Here is a 24301-nt window from a genome sequence, read left to right on the forward strand (position 1 = left end):
TCCTGTGGCACAGGCCTGAGGCTTGGTTAATTTTTAGAATTTTTTTGGTTACCTTGATTTTGATTTGCCTGATTTTCTGAAGTGCTTGATTTTACTAAGCCTGACTACAAAAGTGCTTTTACTACGTGGACTTTTGAGACCAAAAGGAGTAAAATTATATACTTCGCATTAGACAAAAATTCTGCGACTTTGATCAAACAGTGGTTCCTTAAAGTATTTCCAGCTTGGTTACCAAAGTCTGAAACACACATATCTTGATCATTTAAAGTAGACTTCTAATTTTTCTAATTAGGGAAAAGTCCCAAAAGCAAAATAATATATGTAATATTCTAGAAAATCTGGCCTAGTGGGCATTTACTATATCAGTCTTCAAGGAATTAGCCTTATCTGAAGCATTTTTTGTGTCTTCGGGTTTTTAGTGCTGCTGCAGTGATTAATAGGACCACTTGGGACTTAACCAAACAAATCTAAGCTCACTCTAATTGTTAAATATTTTTAGAGGCAATTTATTTGGAAAGAATGACAAAGACATACGAAACTGTTTTCATAAATATTACTGAAAACTAAATCATTAGAAAATGTTATACAAATTGAAATTTGAACCTTTTGAACAAATAATTTTTCATTTCCATTACCCAGAGAAAGCTGGGAATGTGGAAAATGGATGACTTGTTATTTATTTATTTATTTATTTTTATGAATTTATTTTTGGCTGTGTTGGGTCTTTTTTGCTGCGTGCAGGCTTTTCTCTAGTTTCGGCGAGCAGGGCCTACTCTTCGTTGCAGTGTGCGGGCTTCTCACTGTGGTGGCTTCTCGTTGCGGAGCACGGGCTCTAGGGCGTGCGGGCTTCAGTAGTTGTGGCTCGTGGGCTCTAGAGTTCAGGCTCAGTAGTTGTGGCACACAGGCTTAGTTGCTCCGCGGCATGTAGGATCTTCCTGGACCAGGGCTCGAACCCGTGTCCCCTGCATTGGCAGGCGGATTCTTAACCACTGCACGACCAGGGAAGCCCCATGACTTGTTTTTTAAAGGGCAAGAAAATTAGGGCAGCTCTTTCTAGAATTTGAAAAATGTTAAAATCTAGATGCAGCCTATGAATCTCTATTAGTATGGAGAAAATGAAGACCCAGGAAGATCTGGATCAGATTAATTTCAGTGGATTATGTGTAACAGTATATTTGACAAATCATGGTCTTTAACAACTTTGATATCAGTGACTAGCTTGGGCAAGTTATTTAACTTCTCTGACATTGAGCTCCTCATTTGTAAAATGAAACTAAGAGTTTGGTGGTGGGGTGGCATTTACTCTGAATCAGGCACCTTCGTATTACTGTAGGTAAGTGGTAAAAGTTAATTTCCGTATTCTAATTCCTTATTCCCCATTGCTTGATAGAATGCGTTTAAGGAATGGGCCTAGGTGAACAATTAGACAAGTACTGTTACTGAATGCTGTGGAAAATCCTTAAACCTTTTGGGTGGTCTCATTACATATTTCGGAAAATTATTCTATATATGTGCTCTCTAAAAGCACTTTAAAGTCTCTTCGGAAATCCCTGACTCACAGGACAAAGTGAATCGCTGCAGTAGGGGAGTCTGCAAGCTAGTGAAGCAGCAGGGACCCTGTGATCGGGAACAGTTTCCCCCATAACTGTTGTCTTTCCTCTTTAAACAGGTGGTTCCATCAAGGTCCTAATCCCTACAGTGGAGCCCAGGACTGGCTTTACTCGGGCAGCTACTGGGACAGAAACTACTTCAATTTGCCTGACATTTATTAAAACATAGACAAGTTGGGGCATTTGGCTAATCTACAGATAAGACTTAAACCTGTGTTTTAAAATTTTCTTCTTTGATTTCTACTCATCTTTTGAAAAGAGAAAAAATCCTCTCATGATAACTTGCATTTCACCCAACAAAAGTAGGGCATAAGGTGGATACTGGTGATGAAAGTCTTTGGAAAAATGGGTAATTTTGCTACTATTTTATCTAGAGGTATGGGAAACTGTTGGAGAATATGCTTTTTGATGGTTGCTGTTGCCATATTCACTGAAGGTTTATACCTAAATGTAACTTTAGCTTTATGGAATTATATAGTAACCCAAATCAAGTTATTTTGAATATTTTTAGGCTGTCATGCTTGAATGTTTTAGATTTAACTTCGAAATGTTTAGAATTCTCCTATATGATGTTTATATGCTCAAATATAGAGGTTATGCCATCTTGTAAAGACTGCATTGAAAAGATGGCTTTTCTTCTTACTAATCCTCTCAATTTTACCCCTTCCCACCTCTAAAAAGAAAAACAATGCCTGAATGTTCAGAAGAGAGATTCCTGATTTGAAAATTCTAAACTGGAAAAGGTATTTCGTTTGCTTATTTTAGTGCTCTGATTTTACTTTTACAATGTTCTATAATTAATGTCATCAGAATTCAAATGTTTGAGTTGTATATGTTTGAATTGAAAATATGTATAAAACCTAGCAATTCACAAAAATACCCCAGAAATATAGATTTTAGTCACCATCATTACATAATGAGAAACCTTTTTAAATGCTTCAACTCCCAGTGGCAAATGCCACCAGAGAAATTCAGTTGTACTCATGTATTATAAGTATCAGGCTATATAAAAGGAGGTCTTGTGCATTTCAAGTTTGCAAGGCACCTGTGTACTTAAGATACGTATGGAGACCTACTTGTACAGTAGCTTTGCCCCTTTAATTGGGGTACATTAATCTTACGGTATTTATCTACCCAACCCCAGACTGATATATTGCTCCAGGGGGCCTTAGGTAGCTGCCAGTAAGTTATTTTAATGGCTGTCGTGAAGTTAACAAGTGTTATAATGAAATAATCTACCTGATGCTAAATAAAGGCTTTAGAATGTTCAAAACAGTGTGGTCTCTTTTAAACTTTGAAATATTCTAATGCTGCACTTAATAGGATGCCAAATTGTCAGGTGTCCTTACAAGAAAGTTAAGTCCTTGTGCTGCCACCGTCCCCAGGACCAGAGCTCACCCCCGGGCTCACGTGCTAAGTAGGCAGTTAGCACTCACTGTTCTCTGGGTAAATACAGTATTTATTAGAGCAAGGTACCACTGTCTTCACTTGGTGTGAATGCCAAATACAGAATTATCAAGTGGAATACCTTGATAGAAAATTGCTAGAGTGGAAAGTTTTTTTTTACAATGTATATGAGCATTGGAAAATGCTATTGTGTCATATCACAAGTCTGAAAATATTTAGGACCTGTTGTGTTCAGATGTTTGTACACTGCCTAAATTATAAAATAAGCAAGGCGAGGAGGTTTTGTGCTTGCATGAAGTTTATTGATATATTACGCTTGGTGGCAGACTCCACCTTGAAGGTCAGCTCAAACAGTGTCATCTTCGGCACCTGTTAGGAATAATGTAAATAGTGACTTGTTTAATCATAAAACTGAACATGTAAAATGAGTGGATGATCAGAAATGCAGGTTCTAGCCTGCTCTCCTGCTAAGCTCTTAACTATGTTATCTGTGCACTAAGATATCCTAGCACCTCGTGCCCAAAATGGCCATTTTGATAGTTCCACTAGAAGTCTAAAGGGTAGGGGTAGGTAAATGCTCATAGTCCTAAGATATTTTCAAAAGTCTCCTTAAGTATAGTAACTAACTGTGGTACTTGAACCTGCCTAAAACTGAAATCTAGCTTTTGTCTGTCAGACGTGCAGCTGCTGTCATTCTTCTGGCTCCCCACTGAACTTTCAGCCCCAGTCTCTTCGTTTGGGAGGCAGGGCCCTGAGTTACGTGGTCCCCTCTTCACGTCTGACTTCACCGTATGTGCTCTCCCCAGCTCCTCCCAGCCTGTCTCCTTGTGGCCAACTTGCAGAGTCTTAAGCCCCATGCTCTTTCCTGCCCTTGGCCTCTGTCTGTGGGCTCCTTCTCCTGTGCAGACGTCAGTTTACATCTATGCCTGAACACCCCATCTAATAGAGGGCCTGGATCAGTACTACTGGTTTTCTTCCTAGTATCATTTACTTTCCTAAGGTGTGGCTGCATGTTTTGCTTGCTCTGCTGTACGTACACACCTGGGGAAGGAGAGGCTAGTGCTGTATGTGATAGTAAGTACTGGTTGAATGAAAATTTTTTAATGATTTGTGAGTGATAAAAACTTATCTATGGTTAACACCACTTGTCCCTTTAGCTCATGAATGTGTTTCCAACCTATCCATTCTGCTGTAAGTATTCACTGTACAAGGGAGCAGACTTACCGCATTGACTGGGTGCTCCATATATAATCTCTCACCTTGTCCTCCCCGCCCCTTAAACCTGCCGACTAGATTATAAAATTCCCACATGAGACTGTCTTGTCTGTATGTTAACCCGTCCCTTTGGCATCTTCTGCGGGGCTCAACGCAACGCCAGGTTTTCGGAGGCAGCTGAGGCGGTCGCTTGGTTGCGTGTTTTAGGCACCAGACCCTCGGTGTGTGGTGCAGTGCGCCTGCCGTGCGCTGAGTAATAACGTGGTAGGGAGGTGGGGCAATCACCACGTCGGATCCGAGCGCACCCCCCGCTCACTGCGTGTCTCAATTCAGTGTCTTAAAATACCTCAGTCTCTAGGTCAACAGATCAACCTGCTTGAAAACTCAAGTGTGTTAAGGCCCACATATCATGGGAGGAGAATTTACCTGCCAGTTTCAAGTTTCTGCTCTGCGAACATTGGCAGTAGTCACAGTTATTTCTCCAGCAATACCGTAACTTCCAAAGGGAGGACATTTGTCACCAAATCCTGAACGTTTTTTGGCTACATCTTCTACCGGGAAAGCGACAGAAAGAAAAACTGGACTTTGTGGTCTGGGGACATCTTGTCCACTTGTAGGAGGATTAGCATTCTGGGGATTGGGGGTGTGTTTCTGGAATTTCTGATCTGCAGGAACAGCAATGGGTACTTGCACTGCAGCGTATCTCTTCAAGGCATCTGACTGGGAAACAGCGTGTCCAGGAACAGGCTTCCAATCCTGTGCTTCCTGAACATTTGAGCCCACTAAAATAAAAGGCGGGGCACTGGTCTTCTTACTGTCCATCATCCCGTAAGTTGGAGAAGTAACTTTTGGTGGATGCTGCAGAAACTGTGGATCCTTAGAATTAGGTAAATAGAGGGTTGCTTGGGGGAAAGACCCAGGCCCAGGTGCAGGTGGTGGTGATGGGCGACTTTGTTGACTCATATCAGTTAGACAATAAAGGGTCCACATGTTAGAATATGGTGGTGGTTGTCCTGCTTCACTTGCTGCTATTGCTATAAAAAAAAAAATTTGCAGGTGTTAAAGATTTGGTCTCTGTATCAGGCGCTATGCACAGAAATGGTTTTTTTACATATAAACAAACAGCTGTAGTAATATGTGCCATAAAGCATGCTATAGAGAGGGCTAAATAAATGGTGTTTGGTAATGTGAAAGAAAAGAGATTCTCTACAGTCAAAAACGAGAACAGTGTTGTGATAGCCAGTGGCACGGACACTAGGGTTGTGGCTGAGAAGCAATCTCATTCTAAGTTGCTGTTTCCAGGAACTTAACTGTAGACATGGCTTCTGCAGGGTCCTCAGAGGAAATGGAGAATCAACAATTCTGGCTCTACCAAAAAAATCAACTGAAGAGTGTGTTAAGCCATTGAAAAAAGCATTAAAAAAAGCACTGATGTGTCTGCATAGTGATTGTTCTCTTTACGGAAGAAGTCAGCACTACGTGTCATCTTTTGATCACATAATCAAGGACCTCTGGCCCTTTGCAGGCGGCATCGTCTCCCATCAGTTTGTCACTACACACAAAACATCACATAATCTAGGACTCGGAACCTGAGAGCACTGCTCCCTCTTCGGCAAGGCTTGAAATCATAGGTCCTGGGTGGCAGTAGAAGGCTGGTTGGTCGCACAGTGGATCTTTAAGTAAAAAGAGGTCTCGGAGGGCCGTCCGTCTACTTACACCAAGGCATCTACCGTGTCAAGTTAGACTTGCCTAATTGAAGACAGTGCCGTCTTGGAGAACGAGTCCCAGAAGCTGGGACGGAGGAGCAAAGGTTCCTGATGGAGGAGCTGCACTTGGCCCAACTGTGCTGAGTCACCCTCTGAACACGGCACGCATCCCTAGTGCAGCTTTGTTTTCTTCCCCAGAAAAGAAAATAACACTATGCACACAAGCTGTGTTTTCAATAGCTTCAGATGCTTTCAACTGATAGTTCTGGAAGCTAATTAAAAATGTGCACGAGCCCAGTCTTCAGGTTTTTGTGAGATACCCTTCGTGCTCTGGAAATAGTGAAGCACTTGAGAACAGTAACTTGGGAGGGAAGTGCTGCTTTAGGCCACAAGTGTAATGCCAGCCCCACAGACTACGTTCCAACACTGCCCTCTGCCTTTTCAGCTGCGCAGAATCCCTGTCACACTGCCAGACAGAATTTGATCTCTAAACACCTGCTGTGGTAACACTTTTTTATCATTCTGGCTCTGGTAGAGTCAAGGGTGAGAGAGTTTCTGCAAAAGGAATGGCGGGGTTGGTTCCTGCACGTCCCACCTCCCTAAACGGATAAGGGCCGCTGCACTTGCCTAGATGGATTGGGAGGGTGAGCAGACCAAATGCCATAATTAGATCGAGATGGGAGGTCAAACCGTGTCTGTGTCACAGGAAAGCGGTAGTGATAGTTCAGCAGCCAAGAAAGCAGCTTGATTTGGGCGCCTGTCGGGGAACCGATGGAAGGAAGCCGGCCAGCTTCGCCGCGTCCATCCTTTCTGCTGCTGCTAGCTCCCCGCTCCCCTGGGTGACAGAACTTCAGCTTGACCTTTACTCTCTCCATCCAGCTATGAAGCCGCTCCCTCAGCTGCGGGAAGCTCCCAGGCGGGATGTCAGGGCTTGACCAGCCCCCAGACCAGGTTGCAGAGTTCTCCCACCTCAGCGCAAAAGCAGTCAAACGCACCACCATTTCTTTCACGTTTTTAATGCCATCGCCTGTGTAAATACTTTGTCGTCATTTGATTTTACTTTTACAGGTGAGAGATTTCAAACCAACACCCCTTAGTTATGGTTTTGCAGGAGTATCCAGATCACATGAACGTGTTTTACAGCTGACAACAGGCTCTACCATTTTTCACCACATAGTATGTCAAAAACAACACGAAAGTGCTAGATGACCGAACTTTGAGGCCAAGCAGTGGTGATGTTGCTTTAAAATCACTCATCTCGTAAGAGTAAAATCTCAGATACAACAAAGTCTTTAAATAGGTTTGGCATTTTAACTACTACTAAAAACAAAGCTTTTTGACCAATCTGCAGGGAGCCTACCTAGATGGTCACCTGAAATATAGATGTCACTGGAAGCACCATTTTAAATTTTGTAAGTAATTATCTTACCTGGCTCCGTCAAACCTTGTTTAGGTGCTACTTCCCATTCTGGTTCGATTTCTGGTTCATTAAGACCTGGAACAGGAGGTTGGGGGCCACTAGATGATCTTACGGACGCACCTGAGCGCACTACTTGTGCAGCTTCCCCTGAGAGCGCGGGTTTGACCTCCGTCTCCTGGGACGCACGGTTTTCCCATGAGTCCTCCTGCCCAGCACTGCCAGGGGCCAGCGCAAAGATGTCCACTTCAAGGTGCACAGATATTTCAGAGCTCACTGTTGTGGCAGAGCCGTCTGCCTCCACATGTACTGAGGAGTCATATTTTGCACTCTCCAACTGCACAAAGTTTGCAGAACCCACAGATTTTTCAGACACGTGTGAGGCTGTCTTGCCTACTACAAGTATGGGACTAAGGGGTGGTGACTGCTCATTTCCTTTAAGACAAGCAACATGATCAGAAAAGGGGATAACTGTTTGTTCCAGTATTCGCTCAACATTAGTAACTCCTTCGATCACAGGCTCATCTTTATAGATAGATGCTATGTGCGTGGTGGATGGCACCTCAATAGCAGCCTGCAAAGGGACCTGAGGAGCTTGACTGTGAGCAGGAGGTTCTTGTTCATCCTGCAAGGGGAATGAGGAAGCCATTGGTGGTTCAGCCTTATGGTGTTTAGGTTTAGAACCCAAATCTACATGGACAGATGTCTCGCTCAGAACCTGCACTGCTGCCATCTCTCCAGAATGCACAGGAGTGGCCACCACATCATCTTCAGCAGCCTCTGAGCTCAGCATCTCCTCGGGAAAAACGGGCATACTTGTTGCCACGTCCACCATTAAAATTTCAGAGTGATGCGAATGAACCGAGGAAACATTACCTAACATCTGAGCAGCAAACTGAGCTGGGTCCGCAGGGACATAGGCCAGCTCGGGTGAGACAGCTGCTGGTGACGGCGGTGAGGCCGGGGTGGCATTCTCAGGGGCGGTCGGTTTCGAAGGAGCACGAGCTACTTCAGGGGCGCCCTCAGGCTCTGAGAGCAGCTCAGCATGAACTGACGGGAACTGCGTGGTTTTGTTGCTAAACTGCGGTGCAGTTATGTTGTCCTCCTCTGTGTCCGTAGATTTTTCCATCCATTTAGGTTCTTGGGAAACTGTAGATGTTCTTTCTGGCTCTTTCACACATTCTGGTTTCTTCTCTTGTGCCATTCCTTCTGACCACTTCTCCCCTAAAAAAATGAGAGTTAGATGGGTTAATAAGTACTTATTCCCCAAAAAAGGAATTATGAAGAAAGCATAGGTTGAGCTTTCAAATGTCAATATATACGCAAGTACAAAAGAGTTTTGCTTCAGTTTCCAACATCTGTAACTTCACTGTGGGCAAAACAAAACCTTCCTGTCCTTATCCACTCAAAAGACAACTCAGTTCAGTTCCTTAGAAGTAAGTGACTCTAACACTCAGATACCACCTTGAGCTGGTCAGCGTCAGGGGAAAGATCATAACTGCCTAAAAGTAAGCGGAAAACGTCCATGGAAAAAGCTCCTGATCCAGACTTCCACACGAAACTGGGCAAAGAAAAAAACACTTCGTAACTTAGTAATGAAACAAATGCTGTCGTATGATTAAAGGCATTCTTCAGTTTAAGAAAATTGGTATATAAAGTTCAACTTAATGAATTGGAAAACTAGGGGACTATAGAATATTTTTACATTAGGAAACATCATGTTTTCTATTCTAAAAATGGTAGCACCTGCTGGTAAGGTGTGATAATGCAGCCGAAGCACTGACCCAGAAGAGCAGCAGATAGACAGCTCTGGTTCCAGAAGTAGGGCTCAGTGAATCCTCAGGCAGGAGGAAAAAAACCATGGCTTAGAAGGTCAAGACAACTGATGACATACAGAAACCCCTAGAGCTAGGAAACTGCTGTAACACCATCTTCTGGACTCAGCGTTCTGCTTGTCACTCACACGTCTAACCTCATCAGACGTTTTCACATCTGCTTACTTTACTGAGGATTCTCTCTTTGGGGAAGCATTTACCTAATATCATGAAATCTGCAGGAAAAGGAGAATTTGCCTTACAAGAACTTGCTTCAAGTCAAAACTTTGGAAGCATGTCTTCATGGGTCCAGCTCTTTTCCAAAGAACAGTGTCCTCCAGGGTCTCCTTCTACATTAGCGGCTGATTTTTTGTAAACTCGAATCAGGGGTCTAATTCTGGACATGGATACCACACAAACGCTCACATGCTAAGAAAAGTTTCAAAAAGACAGAAAAGCCACATCTACTCTTACCTCCCTCTGCTTCTAGAACAATGACCTCATTTTCTAACCAGCCACCTCCTCAGGACTTCCCCACCCATTTCCAGTCAAAGCCCTTTACCCACTAATACACTTGACTGTTTGTGCTGTGTGTAAAATACACTAGGCATTGTTGAGGATGGAAAAATTATTAGGACAAGACCTCATAAAGCTTAGGGGAAATAAGATATACAGATATTACAGGTTAAAAGTGTAAGTACTTAACAAGGGTACCATTTAAGACCTATGGAAGCTCAGAGGAGGAAAAGATATCCTCTGGCTGGAGGAATAAGGGAAATTTTGTTTAAATAAGCCTGGCCTTACGCTTAAGATAAAGCTGCACAAACTGTCTGCCCATCACAATGAGGAAAAGCCAGATAAATGTCAAAATGATAACTATGAGCCCATCAGAGAGCAGAGTCACAAGGCAGTCAAGTAATCTGATTTCCAAAGAGTAACCAGCCCTTCCAAGGAGAGAAGGGCCACAGAACACTCTCATCTGTGGCAGGACCTGGAAACGTCACCACCATACCAGCTGGTAAGGTATCAGCTAAAATCTTAATGAACTGATGAAAGCCAAATGTGGGCTAAGATGTCTGTCTGGAATAGTCTGGGACTCCAGACACAAGAAGTTCACACTCACAGGCACTTTTGTGGAAGACGGAAGCAGGGCAGAAGGCCAGAGGGGAATCCTATATCAATAGCAAACAGAGGGCTCCTTCCTACCCCTGGGGCAGAGGCAGGAAACACTAGCTCAAGACTGACCACAGATACGAGGCAGAGACTGCCGCGGACAACTGACAGGAACACTGAGAAAGCCCCATCCTCAATGCCTGGTGCAAAGATCACCTAGGTCAGAGAATCCCTGCCCCGAGAGCCCAGGACCAGCAAAGAGGAACAGCAGCTGCCCCTGCAGGGAGGGGCCACAGTGTGGGGAGAGATGCCCTCAGTGAGGCCGGCTGGCGGGGAAGGCCGAGGGCAAGGTCAGGCACCCACCGCTAAAGGAATTTGAGGCCCGTGGAACAGTGAAGGTAGGAGAGCCACCACGAAGCCCAAGCCCAACTTCTCACTAGACTCACCTAGACACCTACACAGCAGTTCAAGGCCTCTACAACACTCTTTTCCCCCACAAGGACCTAAATTCCCCAAGTAGTGATTTACTTCCCCTGAGAGTTTTCAAGAACCCAACCAATTTAGGGACTAGATCACTGCAATCCCTAGATTGCCTGCATGGGACTCATGTGATACATCACTTACACGATAGGAATTCAGATTCTGTGGAAAGGGCCACTTGCCCTTTTCAAAGTATCTCACAGGCTTGTCATACCTGGAATCATATCTAGGAGCTTAATCTTTAGGTTTAGTATTTTTGCCTCTAGAAGTCCCCTATTAAATAACCATTCTGGAAAGGTAAAGCATTATATAATTATGAATCATAACTCATCAGAGAATTTATGATATTGCTTCCTTCCCCACAACTTTTTCATAGTAAAAAGGTGTATGAGAAGATCTGGGTTCAGTCCTGACTGTGATTGAATAGATGCATGGCCAAGTCAACAGTTCTGAGCTTCAACCTCCTGGTGTGCAAAATGGGGATTTTAATTCTGACCTCACTGAGGTTTTGTAGAGATTAAATGGAGTCATTCACCTACAAGTGTTCTATAAACTGTAAATCACATATAAATGGGGAAAGAATAGATCAACACCTAGTTAAAAAAGTTCTGAAATGTGATATCAAATTAAAAATTATAAACCTCACATCTTTAAATCAGCTTTGATTAAAATTAATTGGCAATTTCATAATCTGGATGATAAAATGCAGGGTGTTTTTTCCCATTTATAATATATGTATTTGTATATATACATACATACATATATGTCATATATACTATTTTTAATAGATATATTTCATCACTGTAACATTACATTGAGATCAAATACCTTAAGCTTTAACAGTGTTTTTGAAAAGGTAAAGCACTAGATAAACCATTTGGTTTTGTTTAGAATACATGACAGAATGTTAGCAAACATACACAAACAAGTTATCACATAATTATATTGCGTTCCTGTTGATATCTATTATTACAAAAGGTAAAGAGCTTTTCTCTAATGTTTTAAGGTCTGTTTAACAGTTCCAAAGATTGCTGACTTGGAACATTGAGATTATGTTTGTGTAGAAAACTATTTCTTAAAGTTGTAAACTAGGTTTGCTATAGGTTGATCTTACATGTCAACCTCATGAAGATGAACTCAGTATGACGTCAGTAATCTGGTTTTACTTGAACTACAAAAAAAAAAAAAACTGCATGAACTCTCAGAATTACATACATCACTGAAGGCACTTCTTCCTCTAAAACATTTCTTTCTAAGTTTAATAAATGACTGATTAAAACTCACTGTAGAATCCTGATTTTCCATGAAACCAATCAGATAGATACATTCCAAGCATACAGTATTTCTTGGAATAGGCAGAACTCACGTGGAGACTTGGGGTGCTTGGGGCATGATCAGGGAAGAATAAGGAAAAAGGCATGTTCTGGCACTGAAGGGAAATCTGAAAGCTGTCCCAGACAAGAGGAGAATATGAAGCAGGACATAATAGGAGATGGGAGAAGTGATTAATAGGAGAGGGGAGAGGAGAGGACTGCAGGAGGGGAACTCACAGGAGTGCTTGGACTCAAGAATTTGAAGTAAGTAAGGTACATATAGTTTTAAAAGTTTAAAAGAGAAGAAGATTCCAATTACTGTGTGTTGAACTGATTGGAATGATGAACACCAGTGACTATAAAGTAGGTGGTCTGTTTCTTTTCTCTCCTTTCTCTCTTCTCTTCCTTGTATTCATTCTTTAGTCACCAATCCTTAATTCCTATTATGTGATAGACACTGGGGAATCTCCTAAATAGTACAGTCTGATTAGGGTTAGAGGCACATGAACAGATGACAATGTGATCAGTGCAGTGACTGAAATATGTATTGGATACAGTGGCTTTTAGGTAATTTTTGTTAAGCTTAAATGAGAAGGGGCAGGTGTGAAAGGGGCCCCGCACAACTGCCCCATCCAAGATGCCAAAGAGCCCCTGCAGAGTACAGGTGTAAACCAGCCCTGTGCATTCTGATTTCCCTTATCAGAAAATTTATCAGTCTCCCTTGGCCAATGGGACAGAAGTGGAAGTCTGCTAGACTTCTTAGATTTTACTTTTTTAATGAAAGAAAAAAGTATCATTGATGCCACCACTTCCTCCTCCTTCCTGATTTATACATGGATATAATGCCTAGAGCAGTGGCATGAGGCTACGAACAAAATATGCTAAGAATGATAAAGCAGAGAACCTAGATAACTGATGCTTTATTATTATAATATCAACAGCAGAATGAACAGCACTTCCAGATACCTTGTTTTTCATTGCTAATTGGTTTTCTGTTACTTGCAGCTGAGTACTTTCCTAATATGAGGCATAAGTTAGAAGTTGTAAAGCAGGGACTTCCCTGGTGGTGCAGTGGATAAGACTCCACCTGCCAGTGCAGGGGACACGGGTTCGATCCCTCATCAGGGAAGATCCCACATGCCGCGGAGCAGCTAAGCTCGTGTGCCACAACTACTGAGCCTGTGCTCTAGAGCCTGCAAGCCACAACTACTGAAGCCCGTGTGCCTAGAGCCCGTGCTCTACAACAAGAGAAGCCACCGCAAGGAGAAGCCTGTGCACTGCAGCAAAGAATAGCCCCTGCTCGCTGCAACTAGAGAAAGCCCACGCACAACAACGAAGAACCAACACAGCCAAAAATAAATAAAAAATTAAATCTTTAAAAAAAAAAAAAAGGGCTTCCCTGGTGGCACAGTGGTTGAGGGTCCGCCTGCCGATGCAGGGGACACAGGTTCGTGCCCCAGTCCGGGAGGATCCCACATGCCGCTGAGCGGCTGGGCCCATGAGCCATGGCCACTGAGCCTGCGCGTACCGGAGCCTGTGCTCCACGACAGGAGAGGCCACAACAGTGAGAGGCCCACGTACCACAAGAAAAAAAAAAAAAAAAAAGTTGTAAAGCAACGTGAATGAGGGGGATTGTGGTATATGCTGCTTTTTAGACACCATGTGTCTGTTTTTATTCTATGAATTATGTATCCATTTTAATATCCATTTTCTCATTGGGTATTTAAATATGTTATCTTAAGATTTATCAAGGTGATCCGTTTGGATTTTCTATATCACGTCATCTGTGAATAAAGTACTTTTACTTCTTCCTTTCCAATATGTATACCTTTTTTTCCCCCCGACCTTATTGCACTGACTAGAACCTACAGCACAGTGTTGAATAGAAATGGTGATGTCAGACATATCTATTCCGGTTCTAATCTTGATGGGAGAGTACTCAAAATTCACCATTTAGTATAACGTTAGCTGTAAGTTTTTATGCATACACGTTATCAGATTTAGGAAGTTCCCTTTTTATTTCTTGTTTGCCTGTAAACTTCTTTAGAAGTATTTCTTGTAGAGCAGGTCTGATGGCAGTGGATTCTTTCAGCTTTTGTCTGCCTGAGAATCTCTTTATTTTGCTTTCATTTTTAAAGGATATATTCACTGGATATATATTCATTCTAGGTTGGCAGCTTTTTGCTTTTAGCACTGTAGAGATGTCATTCCATTGTCTTTTGGCTTCTGTAGTTTAAGAAATCTGCTATTTGTCTGATTATTCCCCAGAAAGTAATGTGCCTTTTTGCCCTGCCTGTTTTCATGATTTTGTCTTTTTCAGCAGTTTGACCATGATATACTGAAGCGTGGATTTCTTTGTTTTTATACTGCTGTGGGTTTACCAAACTTTTTGAATCTGTAGGTTGATGTCTTTCAATCAAATAATATTTTTCCATCTACTCTTTTCTCCTCTGACTCCAATTACATATTAGACCCTTTGATCATGTCTCACAAATGTGTCTTACACTCTTATTTCTTCTTACTTCAATTTGGATATTTTCTATTGCCATGGTTTTTTAGTTTCTAATTCTGTCTTCTGCTAGTAAAGCCATCTAATAAAAATTTAGTTTGCAACTGTGAAATAACCATTTGTTTCTTATTTTAAGATTCTTACTCTGTTGAAGTTCTCCATCTTATGTAGTCCTTATGTAGTAATTCTAATATTTGGATCTTCTTTGGGTCTGCTTCTACAGAGTGTTTTATGTTTTAGTTCTTAATTATTAGTCACTTCCTCCCACTTCTCTGAATGAATGGTAGTTTTTAATTGTATGCTGGAAATTGTAAATGACACATTGTAGAGACTCTGACTATATTGTTTTCTTCTAAATGGTGTTGGTCTTATTCTAATAATGGCAAATCTGATCCTCCTGAGACTTCATTTTACATTTTGTTAAAACAGACATATTTCAGCTTTGTTCTTACTCCTAGCAGATTGTCTTTATTCCTAGGGTGTGACCTTCCTGGGGTCTCAACTGGATTGCCAGGGTTTCAGAAAACTCTATTTTGGCTGGGCCCAAACTCCAAAGCCTCCCCCAACACTGTACCACTTCTGAAATCCCTACCTAGCTTTCAGTCTTCCAACAGCTCTTCTCTGCTAAGCCTTCACAAGCCTTACAGTCCACACATGAGCACTTAGGAATTGCCCCCCCCACAAAAAAAAAGGAAATATTTTTGCAGACTTTTGGGGAATCCGTCTCTGCAAATGCCTCCTCTCTGGTGCTTTGTCACCCAAATCCCAGCCACATTAGTAGCTCCAAACTCTGCTTCTCTGTTCTCTCTTCCTGGAGAGACTTCCAATCTCTGCTTGGCCTCTATTTTCCTGCCCATGAATTTGAAAAATAACACTGGGGTGAATATGGGGCTCAATTTCTGTGAACCCCATTTCCCAAGAATCCAGACTTTGTTTTATATAATTTCTTCAGCTTTTATGGGTATTTATGATAGGAAGGTAAGTCCAATATTAGCTACTTCATCATAGCTGAAACTGAAACCTCTCAATTCCTCCTAGCACAGTATCTGGCAATGGATAGGAATTTAAATATTTGTTAAATGAAATACTGAATTGGACTTTAAGGATATATAGGATTTGAAAGAAATGGGAGGGAAAGGAACTCCTGGAGGGAGTTAGCATAAGCCAAAATCAAATGATCAAAATCAAAATTACTTTTTCAAAAAATGACAAGTTGTCAGTCTGGTGCATAAGGTCTGTGAAGATATGAAATAAGAGATAATTGCAAAGGTAGGATAGATTTAGCTCATAGAAAGCTTTGCATGCCATGGTCTTATAAAGGGATCAAAATTTACCTACTATAACTTAGACATGCCAGAAAGCATTACTTTACTTTCTCTAGCTGATCTCAAATTGCATTAAAATGCTTACTTCCCAAAGGCAAAATTTATTTGATCTTACTTAAAAATATTTGTCCCTTCCAGTTTAAAAGTCGCTTTGGGTTTATTATTCAGTCTTTTTGGGTATTGCTTTTTTTCAAAGGTTCTCCCCACTTCTGAAGAGGGAATCTGAGTGCTGTGGTGAGCTCTAGCTCTGATCCACATGTTGTCGTCCTCTGCTGGCTCTCAGTTACCTCTGGTAGAGGCATAACTCATACTGCCTGTGTTCTGGGTGCTAGTCTCTGACTTCACTGTATTTACTACTCAAGTTTCTACTTTGTGAAAGGTGTGGCCTGTGTGCTTATTTCACTGAAGGACTGAGAGATTCCCTTCCTAATTTGGTCCTTTAGCAATTAAGGCCTAGATGAAAGTTTATTTTATTCCCAGCTTCAACATTTTGCACTTAGCTCTCTATTAGTGGGTTGAGTCACTTCACTTTTTCCCATCTGGATTACTTGCTGGTCAGCACTCTGGGACAATCTAAACACATCTGGACCCACTAAAAGCCACACACAGGCCATAGGACACAAGAAATATTATCTCAGTCTCATCTGAGAAACACTCTCCATTATTTCTAATCCATTGCTTCAAATGTGATTATTTTATTCAACCAGTATTTACTGAATGTCTGATCATGACAGTTACAGTGCAGGAGCTGAATGTAGCAGGTGATGTGCTAAAGGCAGTACCATGCTAACCACTCAGCTTCTGAGAAGCATGCATTCTTCTAGACAGCACCCAGGAATACAGAGAACAAGCCACCTGCTTGATGAGTCTTAGGGAATTCTGATCATAAATTCCACCTGCCTTCCTTATCACCAGTTTCAATGTCACCTAGCACTTTTCATGCACTACCCACACCCCAGCACCACAATCCCATTGTCAAGAAGGACTTTCCATTTCCCTTTCCTGTGCAGCAGGAAATGGCCTTATATCTTATCTTTTTTCCTCCCTCCTCTATGGCTTATATAAAGTAAAAACTTGATTCTGGTCATGTTAAGTCTTAAATCAAAACTCAGCTTCGGAAATTCCAAGAAAAAAACAGGCTCCTGCAAAACTCTAAAGTGTTAGCTTTTTTATTACAAACTTTGGAAACTCAATACTGAGTAATGACTTCCTTGCTCCAGACTATATTTACCTTTTCCCTACAGTAAATTAATGCTTCAATGGGTAGAGATCAGCAGAGCAAACAGGAAAAAAATAGAGGTTATCTGAAATCAAGAGTATAGTAATTTAATATTTTTTAGAAGTACCCCTACAACACTAAACAGTCTGGAACAGTATGGAGCTATCAGAGTTTCTGGATAGCAGAGTCAGATACTTAAGGAAGGAAGGTGTCCTTCCTTCATGTAACTGACATCTACTTGTGGCTCCTGACCTCACCTTGGCAGCCTGGTTTACCATCCTAGCTTTCCTGATTTTACTTATCTGCTTCTTCCCCGGCCCCCTCCTCTCTTAATCCTGACCCTGTGTTTCTGTCTGTAGTCTGACAACCTGACCCCAGTTCTTGACTATACCATTTGCTCAGTGATTTATTTGCGATCTTTAGTATGGACAACTCCCCCAAGTGATTAATCTTACCACATCATTAAAGCATGAAGGACCTAAGCCCCACTCCCAACAACATCGCCAGATAATCACTGCAACTTTTTTTTTAAGTCAAAAAAAAAAAAAAAAGTGAAAATTCTTAACCTTGGTACAAATTACCACCCTGCCAAGGCAAACACAAAACTTGCAGGAATAAGAGGGTCTTATCCCTGTTTAGGGACTCATCCCTGTTTAGGGAATCAGTATAGCCTTACTTGAAGAAAATGCCCAGGAGAGTACAGAGTACACCAGAGCCTCATAAAATTTAGTATGGATAGTCCTGAGACAGATTTCTTGTTTTTTTAATGAGTGGATAGCTACAAGTATGTGTAATGAATTCTATAAGGCATAAAAATAGCATTTGGCATAAGAAACTGAAAACATATATTATGACTATCTAATATGAATATATAACTCAAGATAATATTTAATGATATGCATAACTGTTACGGTGCTACATAAGAATTGAAACTGGGCTCAGTGATGAGCAGCAGTTTGTAACTCTAATTACTACTCTATGGCCATGCCAAGAACGTCCAGGGTCAGTTAGAAAAGTTAACAGGTAACTCAGTTGGGGATCTAGGTGGGCTAGGCCTTCTTGATTCTTCAAAAGAGGTGGCTATTTCCTGCCTCTGTTGGAAGCCAAGACAGGAATAACACTAGAAACTAGACTCAATTAGGCTTAGGAGGAGGGAAGGTGATAGTGGTGTTGAGATCTCACTTACCACTCTCGTGGAGAAACCACTGCCCTCTTCGTGGAGTGGTGAAAAGATCAGAATTAGTACACTCCTTCCTGACAGGAGGAAGAAGTGAAAAGTGGGAGATAATGTGGGGAAAGAGAACTGAGATTTCACTCCGAGTTCAAAAATTAAAGGTTTTTCTAGAGGGCTCCTAGTGATCCCTACTAATGAGTCCTACTACTAGGAAGATCTTCATGCACTAGGAAGATCTCAGTTTAGATCCCAACTCTACCAATTAATATTTTAGAAACTTACAAGTTATCTAATTACTCCCAAGCATCAGATTTCTCTTGAGTAAAGTTGTAGTGATGTTACCTACCTTATAAAGTTCTCTTAATTGACAAAATATATTGTAAATGCCTAGGACAAAACAGTTACTCAAAAAATTCCATTCCACTTCTTCCTTCTTTTCCTAGATATACTAAGTGGTAGAACTTGAGACAACAGTTTTGCCTTAAAATATTGCCTGAGTTTCTAATATCCCCTCAGTGATTCATGTGGATTAGTGAAGAAGCTCTCCTGAGAAGACCGAGAAATAGAAAAGCTTTCACTGATTCATCCAGTAGTAAGACCTATTTAATCAAATTGCAGAAAAATACAAGAGGAGGATCCAAGAAAGTGTTTTACATGAGCTGCTTTGGAAATGAGCACATGTGGGTGAAACGCCACAATGGAGGCCTGGATAGAGCCAGGCTCTGGAAAATGGGAGAAAAGATGAGAGATGACAGAGAAGTGAGAAAAGGTGCTCTCGTGTCTGGTTCTTTTCCTCTTCCCTCCTTCATCACCTGCCTCTGCAAGAAAGTTTGAATGCAATGGGGAGATGGGTAAACACTATTGGTCCTATGATGAGGCCTACCAAAAATGGGGCTCCTTCTAGGAAAAATCCCAGAATGGAGGGTTTGAATAAAATAAATGGTATGTGCAGGATATACTTATCTCCATACTTTCCATGCATACGGGCAGCTTGGTAGTAATGCTGCTAGGCAGCAAACTAACCAGTTGGAAATAACTTTGGGGGATACATCTGATATCTGGGAGATGAGTGGGGACCAGTGCATCAGGGATGGTAGTTTAGCTCTTGCTCCTATCACCAAGTTCTAATAACTGGTGCTGTCTTTTTTTTTTTTTCCTGCTGTACAGCAAAGTGATTCAGTTATATATTACTTTTATATTCTTTTCCGTTATGGTTTAACACAGGTTACTGAATATAGTTCCCTGTGCTATTCAGTAGGACCTTGTTTATCCATTCTATATATACTAATGAAGAAGTCCATTAAGAAGCCATTTGGCATGACAATAAAAGGCAGACAAAATGAGCCCAATTGATACTAGACCGTAACACTGAATGTATTTTCTGGTTATACCTTGTGTTACCTTCCCCAACTCTCTGGGGAAGAACAAGCAACATTCGTTTCTGCTCTACTGTCTAAAGAGCAATCTGTTTCTACAGCCATACTGTGAGTCTACACTATGTCAATTTCTTTGATATCTACAGTTACTGGAGGAGAAAGGCAGCAGTATCTCCTACCCCTTACCTCCATCGAAAGCATGGCTGCTCCATTAGTTCAGTCTGTTAATTTTGAACCCTGAGATTCAAAGATGTTACCCTAGCTGGACCAAAATCCACGTCAGTTTAGTCCACTTGCTAAGCTGAATGGTGGGTATACTCTTCAGTAAACAGATTAGCCACAAAGGCTACCACTTAGTTACCTACAACCATAAAGAGGCAGTGATAAAGAGTCACCGACTTTATCACCATTCTCAAACACAGCAAGCCTGCACAGCCAGTCCTCTCAAAGATAGCTCCTGGTATAAAGGACACAAGTACAAAGGCCATAATAACTTTGACCGCCTGGAAGACCAGGCTCATGGGAAGGGGGAGAGTGGTCAGTGTTCCAGCATTTGTCTGTATATCCTGCTGGTGGTAAGCAAATCTCAGACCTCTTTCCTTTGGTAAGCTGAGAATGCCATCAGGACCCTGCAGGGAAGCACCCAGACTAGACAATAAAATATTCCTAAACCACGGCGATTCACTCTCCTACCCCTTGAAATGCTGACTCTTGCTATTCTTAATCTTGTTTTTTGTTTTGGGAGTCTCTTTCACTGTAGATCCAAACCCTCATGATTTTTACATTTTCCTAGGTCTACCCCTAATTTCTCCCTATCTTGGCTATATTATCTATTAACATCAGTGGCAGAGAATAAAAGTGGCCAAAACTCACTGATCCTACCTTTACTTTTTCTATGGTCACTTCACAATGTTGGTCAGCCAATGTAGCATTATTTAGTTATTTCTCACACTCACCTTAAGTCACCATTTTCTCCACAAAATTCTTCCAAAAGCTTTTCTTACCATTCTTTTAGATATGTGTGCCTGTCCTTGGGGTTTAACTAATATATCCTCTTCTGCTTATATTGATCTTCCCAAATGTTCATAATGTAAACTTTGCCTTTTTCCTTTCTCCCCCTGACTTCTTCACTGCTCCTCCATCAACTCAGTTTCATGCTGTTATGTTCACATAAGATAGACATTTACACATATACACGTAAAACAAGTTTTTCTAAGCAGACATACAGCCTTACATCACAGGGACAGGCCAGAGACCACCTTCTATGAAAAACTTATCTCTTCACTACATAAAGAGACTCTTGGAACAGAAAAGATGGTTAGTGACACCTAATCGATGTCCTGTCCTCCAAGCTGGACTGCACTTAAACCATCATGGGGAGAAAAAAAAGGGTGATTAACCTTTTCTACTAAAATAATCTTCCAAGAAGAGTGTTTCTACAATGTTCCTAAGTGATGTATCTCATTATAATTTGAGTATTACCACAAAATTCAATTCAAAGACAGGCATATTGGAAAGGGCTTGAGTCATAGTTGACACACGCTCTTCTAGGTCTCACTGTACCAAATGGTTTGCAAAAGAAGAGTGTTACCTATTTTAAAATTTAGAATCCTCCAAAATGTCGGATCTCAGATTTTTTAAAAAACTGATTCAATAATAAAAATAAAGCATCAGTGTGATTACTTAAACATCAGTGTAATTATTTAAACAGACAATATTTGTGAGCATCACTCTTAAGCTTAAATGTATGCTAGGAATGATGCAATAATTTATAACTAGATTTTTATTAAACTCTTACTACTTACGGTACTTACCTTTTATCTGATGAAATTGTTTAACAAGATCTTTCACATCCAGAGAATTATTTCCTAAAGAAATACAGGAAATCAGATACATAAAACTCCCAATTTAAAATGCTTTCTTTTTCAAAGCAACAAATATATAAAGCAATATAACAAACCTTCTCTAAACATAATAAGTTCTTTGAAATAAACTGCTGCAAACTGGGTGATGTTTGGTGGATTGGTCTTGAGTATGGCTCTGCTAACTCCCTCAAGCAGAGTCTTGAGGCCATAAGGTACGACAAGTCTGGGCCTTGCAGAAATCATTCTGGTGGGATGTCTGTAATCTCAACTATAATGAAGAAACACAAAGTCTTATAAATAGTATATAAGGTTTTTATTAAAAATTTACAAGTTAACTATAGCTTCTAAGAACAAATCTATCTCCTATGAAAATCACTAGCCTTAGTTCTAATCTCTAGGTATTTATTCTAGTAAAATGGGCTAATGTTAATAGTAGCTTTTAAGAAAAGAACTCTACTACCAACAACTTCTTATGTGCAGATGAGCAATCTAGTACTATTAAAGAAACCATGGGAAAAGCCCCGCCAGGAGCTCCAGTATGATATTAAAAACAAAGAACAAAAACAAACCAAACAAAACCTGTTTCTATAAAATTCAGTAATAAATATTTTGTGCAGTAAAATGTCAAGAAATATAAATCGAGCTCATTTATCTGTGTCCAAGAAACAGCCTTCCAAACCATATGGGAACTGGCTTTTCTATACATTCATCAAATAAGAGTTACAAAGTAGAATTTCTACAAGAAAATGTATTTTTCCTCACTTTTCTAAATACATCCCCAGACACAGATCATCCTTAAGTATACATGTTTTAACTTTAATTTTGTTTTTAATATTCATCTGAGTAGTAACTTGTGGTATTATACCACCCACCACCATCCATACCTCTTTTCTCGTATCTTCCCTTAACCTCTGCCATAGTTTTCCTCTCTCCCTTCTTTTGGCTTTCTGGATTTTAAGTGGTACCAAGGGCATTGCACAGTCTTACCTGTAACTCTTAGCTGCAGAGATTGCCACCCTAAACTGTGTCAGTGTATGTGTGCCCTGTTTCATTCTAAAAAATTATTTAAGAGGGCTTATAAATATACACAAAGAAGAAAATTAAATATTTAAGGAACTCAGTTCAGTGGTTAAGGGGAAAAGTATAGTAGGAAAAATAGGATGAAGCCACAGGTAGTGTCCCAAGACAAGCCCCCTGAATTACCAAGTAGCCATCACATAATAGGAAATGGTTGGTTAAATGATTCAGGTTTCCTGAGATAAAAAACCAAATCAGTTGCTTGGGAGAATCACAGCTCTTCTGGGCACTGAGACCCAGGAGAAATTTCTCCTATGGGTCCTCATAAAGAGAAGAATAGTGTGATATAATGAACCATGTCCTCAACAATATCTCAATATTGTTGGGGCCAAGGGGCACTGTTTAGTTACAGCAGTTATACAAAAGGCCAACCTCTAATAAAAAGCAACTAATAGCAAAATGCTGAATATTTTAAAAGCACATTTCATCTTCCTAAAGGTCAGGAAAAAATGAATATCGCCAGAGCAAAACCTTTGAGAATTAAGGGCACTGTATTCGATCGCCTAATGAAAACTCACTATCAGAGTATCATTCAACAGGAGATTTACTGAATTAAACCATCTTTAAAAAACCAGTAGTGCACCTGTAGCAGGGCCCCATGCTAAATGTTAAGGGATATAGGCGGTAATTATATGGATGATACATATTCACTTCATTTATATTTTATATATATATATATATGTGTGTGTGTGTATATGGACGTATATATATGTCCATATATACATATATACACATATGTATTTTTAAGTACATCCGTTGCACCCCAGTGCGCGTTGAGAGATGGGTCATGATTTGACAGTGGCTCACCGGTAGCCACGACGGAGCTAACAAAACACCCATTCTGTAGTCAGCAGTTGGTGCTACCGACCATGGGGAGAACGCCCACGCAGAGATCCTCGATTTGCCGCACCCCTCCCCCTCCCCAGGCTTTGTGAATGGTGCGGAGCCGGAGCCATTTAGGGCCCCGGCCCCAGGGATGCGGGGCATCCTACGACGCAGCTCCTTACAAAGAGCTGTCCTCGACAAGATGAGACACGCTGTGACACCGATCCTCAACTACATCAACGGATAAAGTCACGAGTACAGACGTTGAGGGTTGTTTCAAATGACAGCTCACTAATTCTGCTCAAACTTCTCCTTGTGTATTTGACAAAAACACATTTGTCAAACACTAACAGGTTTTACATTCCCCACACCCCGCACCAAACCCACTAACCTAGGGGTAGCGCCTGAGCAGGAAAACGGTGCCTCTGGCTGAAGATGCGAGAATAGGGGCTTCGGGGCCACAGAAAACGTCAACGGCACCCACCACTCACTTCCTAAACACCGACGCTGGGGTCTGTGCTTGTTTTGCCGTTTGGCTGGCTTGGTGGAAGGGGCAGAAAAACCTGGGAGAGCGGGCGTCCAGATTCCACACCGACTAGTTCAGCGGTGGTGGCGGCGGACCCGCCGACCCAGACCCCGTACCCCCCGAGTCCGCCACACGCGCGTTGGCCGGCGGTTGCCTCACTGGCCGGTGTGGGCACCCGCCGACCTCCCACTCCGGGGGCCGCCACCTCTCCCGACACGTGAACCGTCCACCAACCCCTCCACTGCGAGGGCCTAACTGCCGCAGGGCCGGGGGCCTTTTCTCCAGACTCGCCCCACCTTCTCCTTTCCGGCTACACTGTGAATAGCTTCC

General features: G+C 41.5%; 2 protein-coding genes across 18 annotated transcripts in view; one reads left to right on the forward strand and one right to left on the reverse strand.

The window, feature by feature from the left end:
• OSBPL1A (oxysterol binding protein like 1A) overlaps positions 1–2879 on the forward strand; it is a 208648-nt gene extending 205769 nt beyond the window's left edge. For 13 of the 15 annotated variants that reach the window (XM_029219688.1, XM_029219679.1, XM_029219694.1 and 10 more), the window contains one exon: positions 1670–2878. In XM_029219688.1, coding sequence (XP_029075521.1) covers positions 1670–1772 — 103 coding nt within the window. In that variant the 3' untranslated portion in view covers positions 1773–2878. Of the gene's footprint in view, positions 1–1669 lie in introns of all 15 variants that reach the window. The other 2 variants (XM_029219714.1, XM_029219764.1) reach the window with 1 other exon arrangement.
• Positions 2876–24301, reverse strand: CABYR (calcium binding tyrosine phosphorylation regulated). 3 transcript variants are annotated; one of them, XM_029219805.1, is made up of 6 exons: positions 24268–24301; positions 21639–21811; positions 21493–21546; positions 7368–8579; positions 4659–5266; positions 2876–3386 (listed from the first exon to the last, which is right to left on the reverse strand). In XM_029219805.1, the coding sequence occupies exons 2-5, from the start codon at positions 21784–21786 to the stop codon at positions 4668–4670; spliced, it is 2013 nt and encodes a 670-aa protein (XP_029075638.1). In that variant the 5' UTR covers positions 21787–21811; positions 24268–24301; the 3' UTR covers positions 2876–3386; positions 4659–4667. The 3 variants fall into 3 exon arrangements, with proteins under 3 accessions (XP_029075638.1, XP_029075648.1, XP_029075629.1); XM_029219815.1 differs by lacking the exon at positions 24268–24301 and adding an exon at positions 23837–24193 and having other exon boundaries at positions 7479–8579; XM_029219796.1 differs by lacking the exon at positions 24268–24301 and adding an exon at positions 23837–24193.

Source organism: Monodon monoceros, unplaced genomic scaffold, assembly GCF_005190385.1.
Source record: "Monodon monoceros isolate NGI ecotype Baffin Bay Population unplaced genomic scaffold, NGI_Narwhal_1 Super_Scaffold_1, whole genome shotgun sequence".
Taxonomy (NCBI): domain Eukaryota; kingdom Metazoa; phylum Chordata; class Mammalia; order Artiodactyla; family Monodontidae; genus Monodon; species Monodon monoceros.

Excerpts from the sequence above, each read along its gene's own strand:
- CABYR (XM_029219805.1), bottom strand. The coding sequence starts at position 21,786 with ATGATTTCTGCAAGGCCCAGACTTGTCGTACCTTATGGCCTCAAGACT. Across the intron at positions 8,580-21,492 it reads ACAATTTCATCAGATAAAAG|GGGAGAAGTGGTCAGAAGGA; the intron begins GTAAGTACCGTA and ends TCATTTTTTTAG. Across the intron at positions 5,267-7,367 it reads ACAAGGTTTGACGGAGCCAG|CAATAGCAGCAAGTGAAGCA; the intron begins GTAAGATAATTA and ends TTTTTTTTATAG.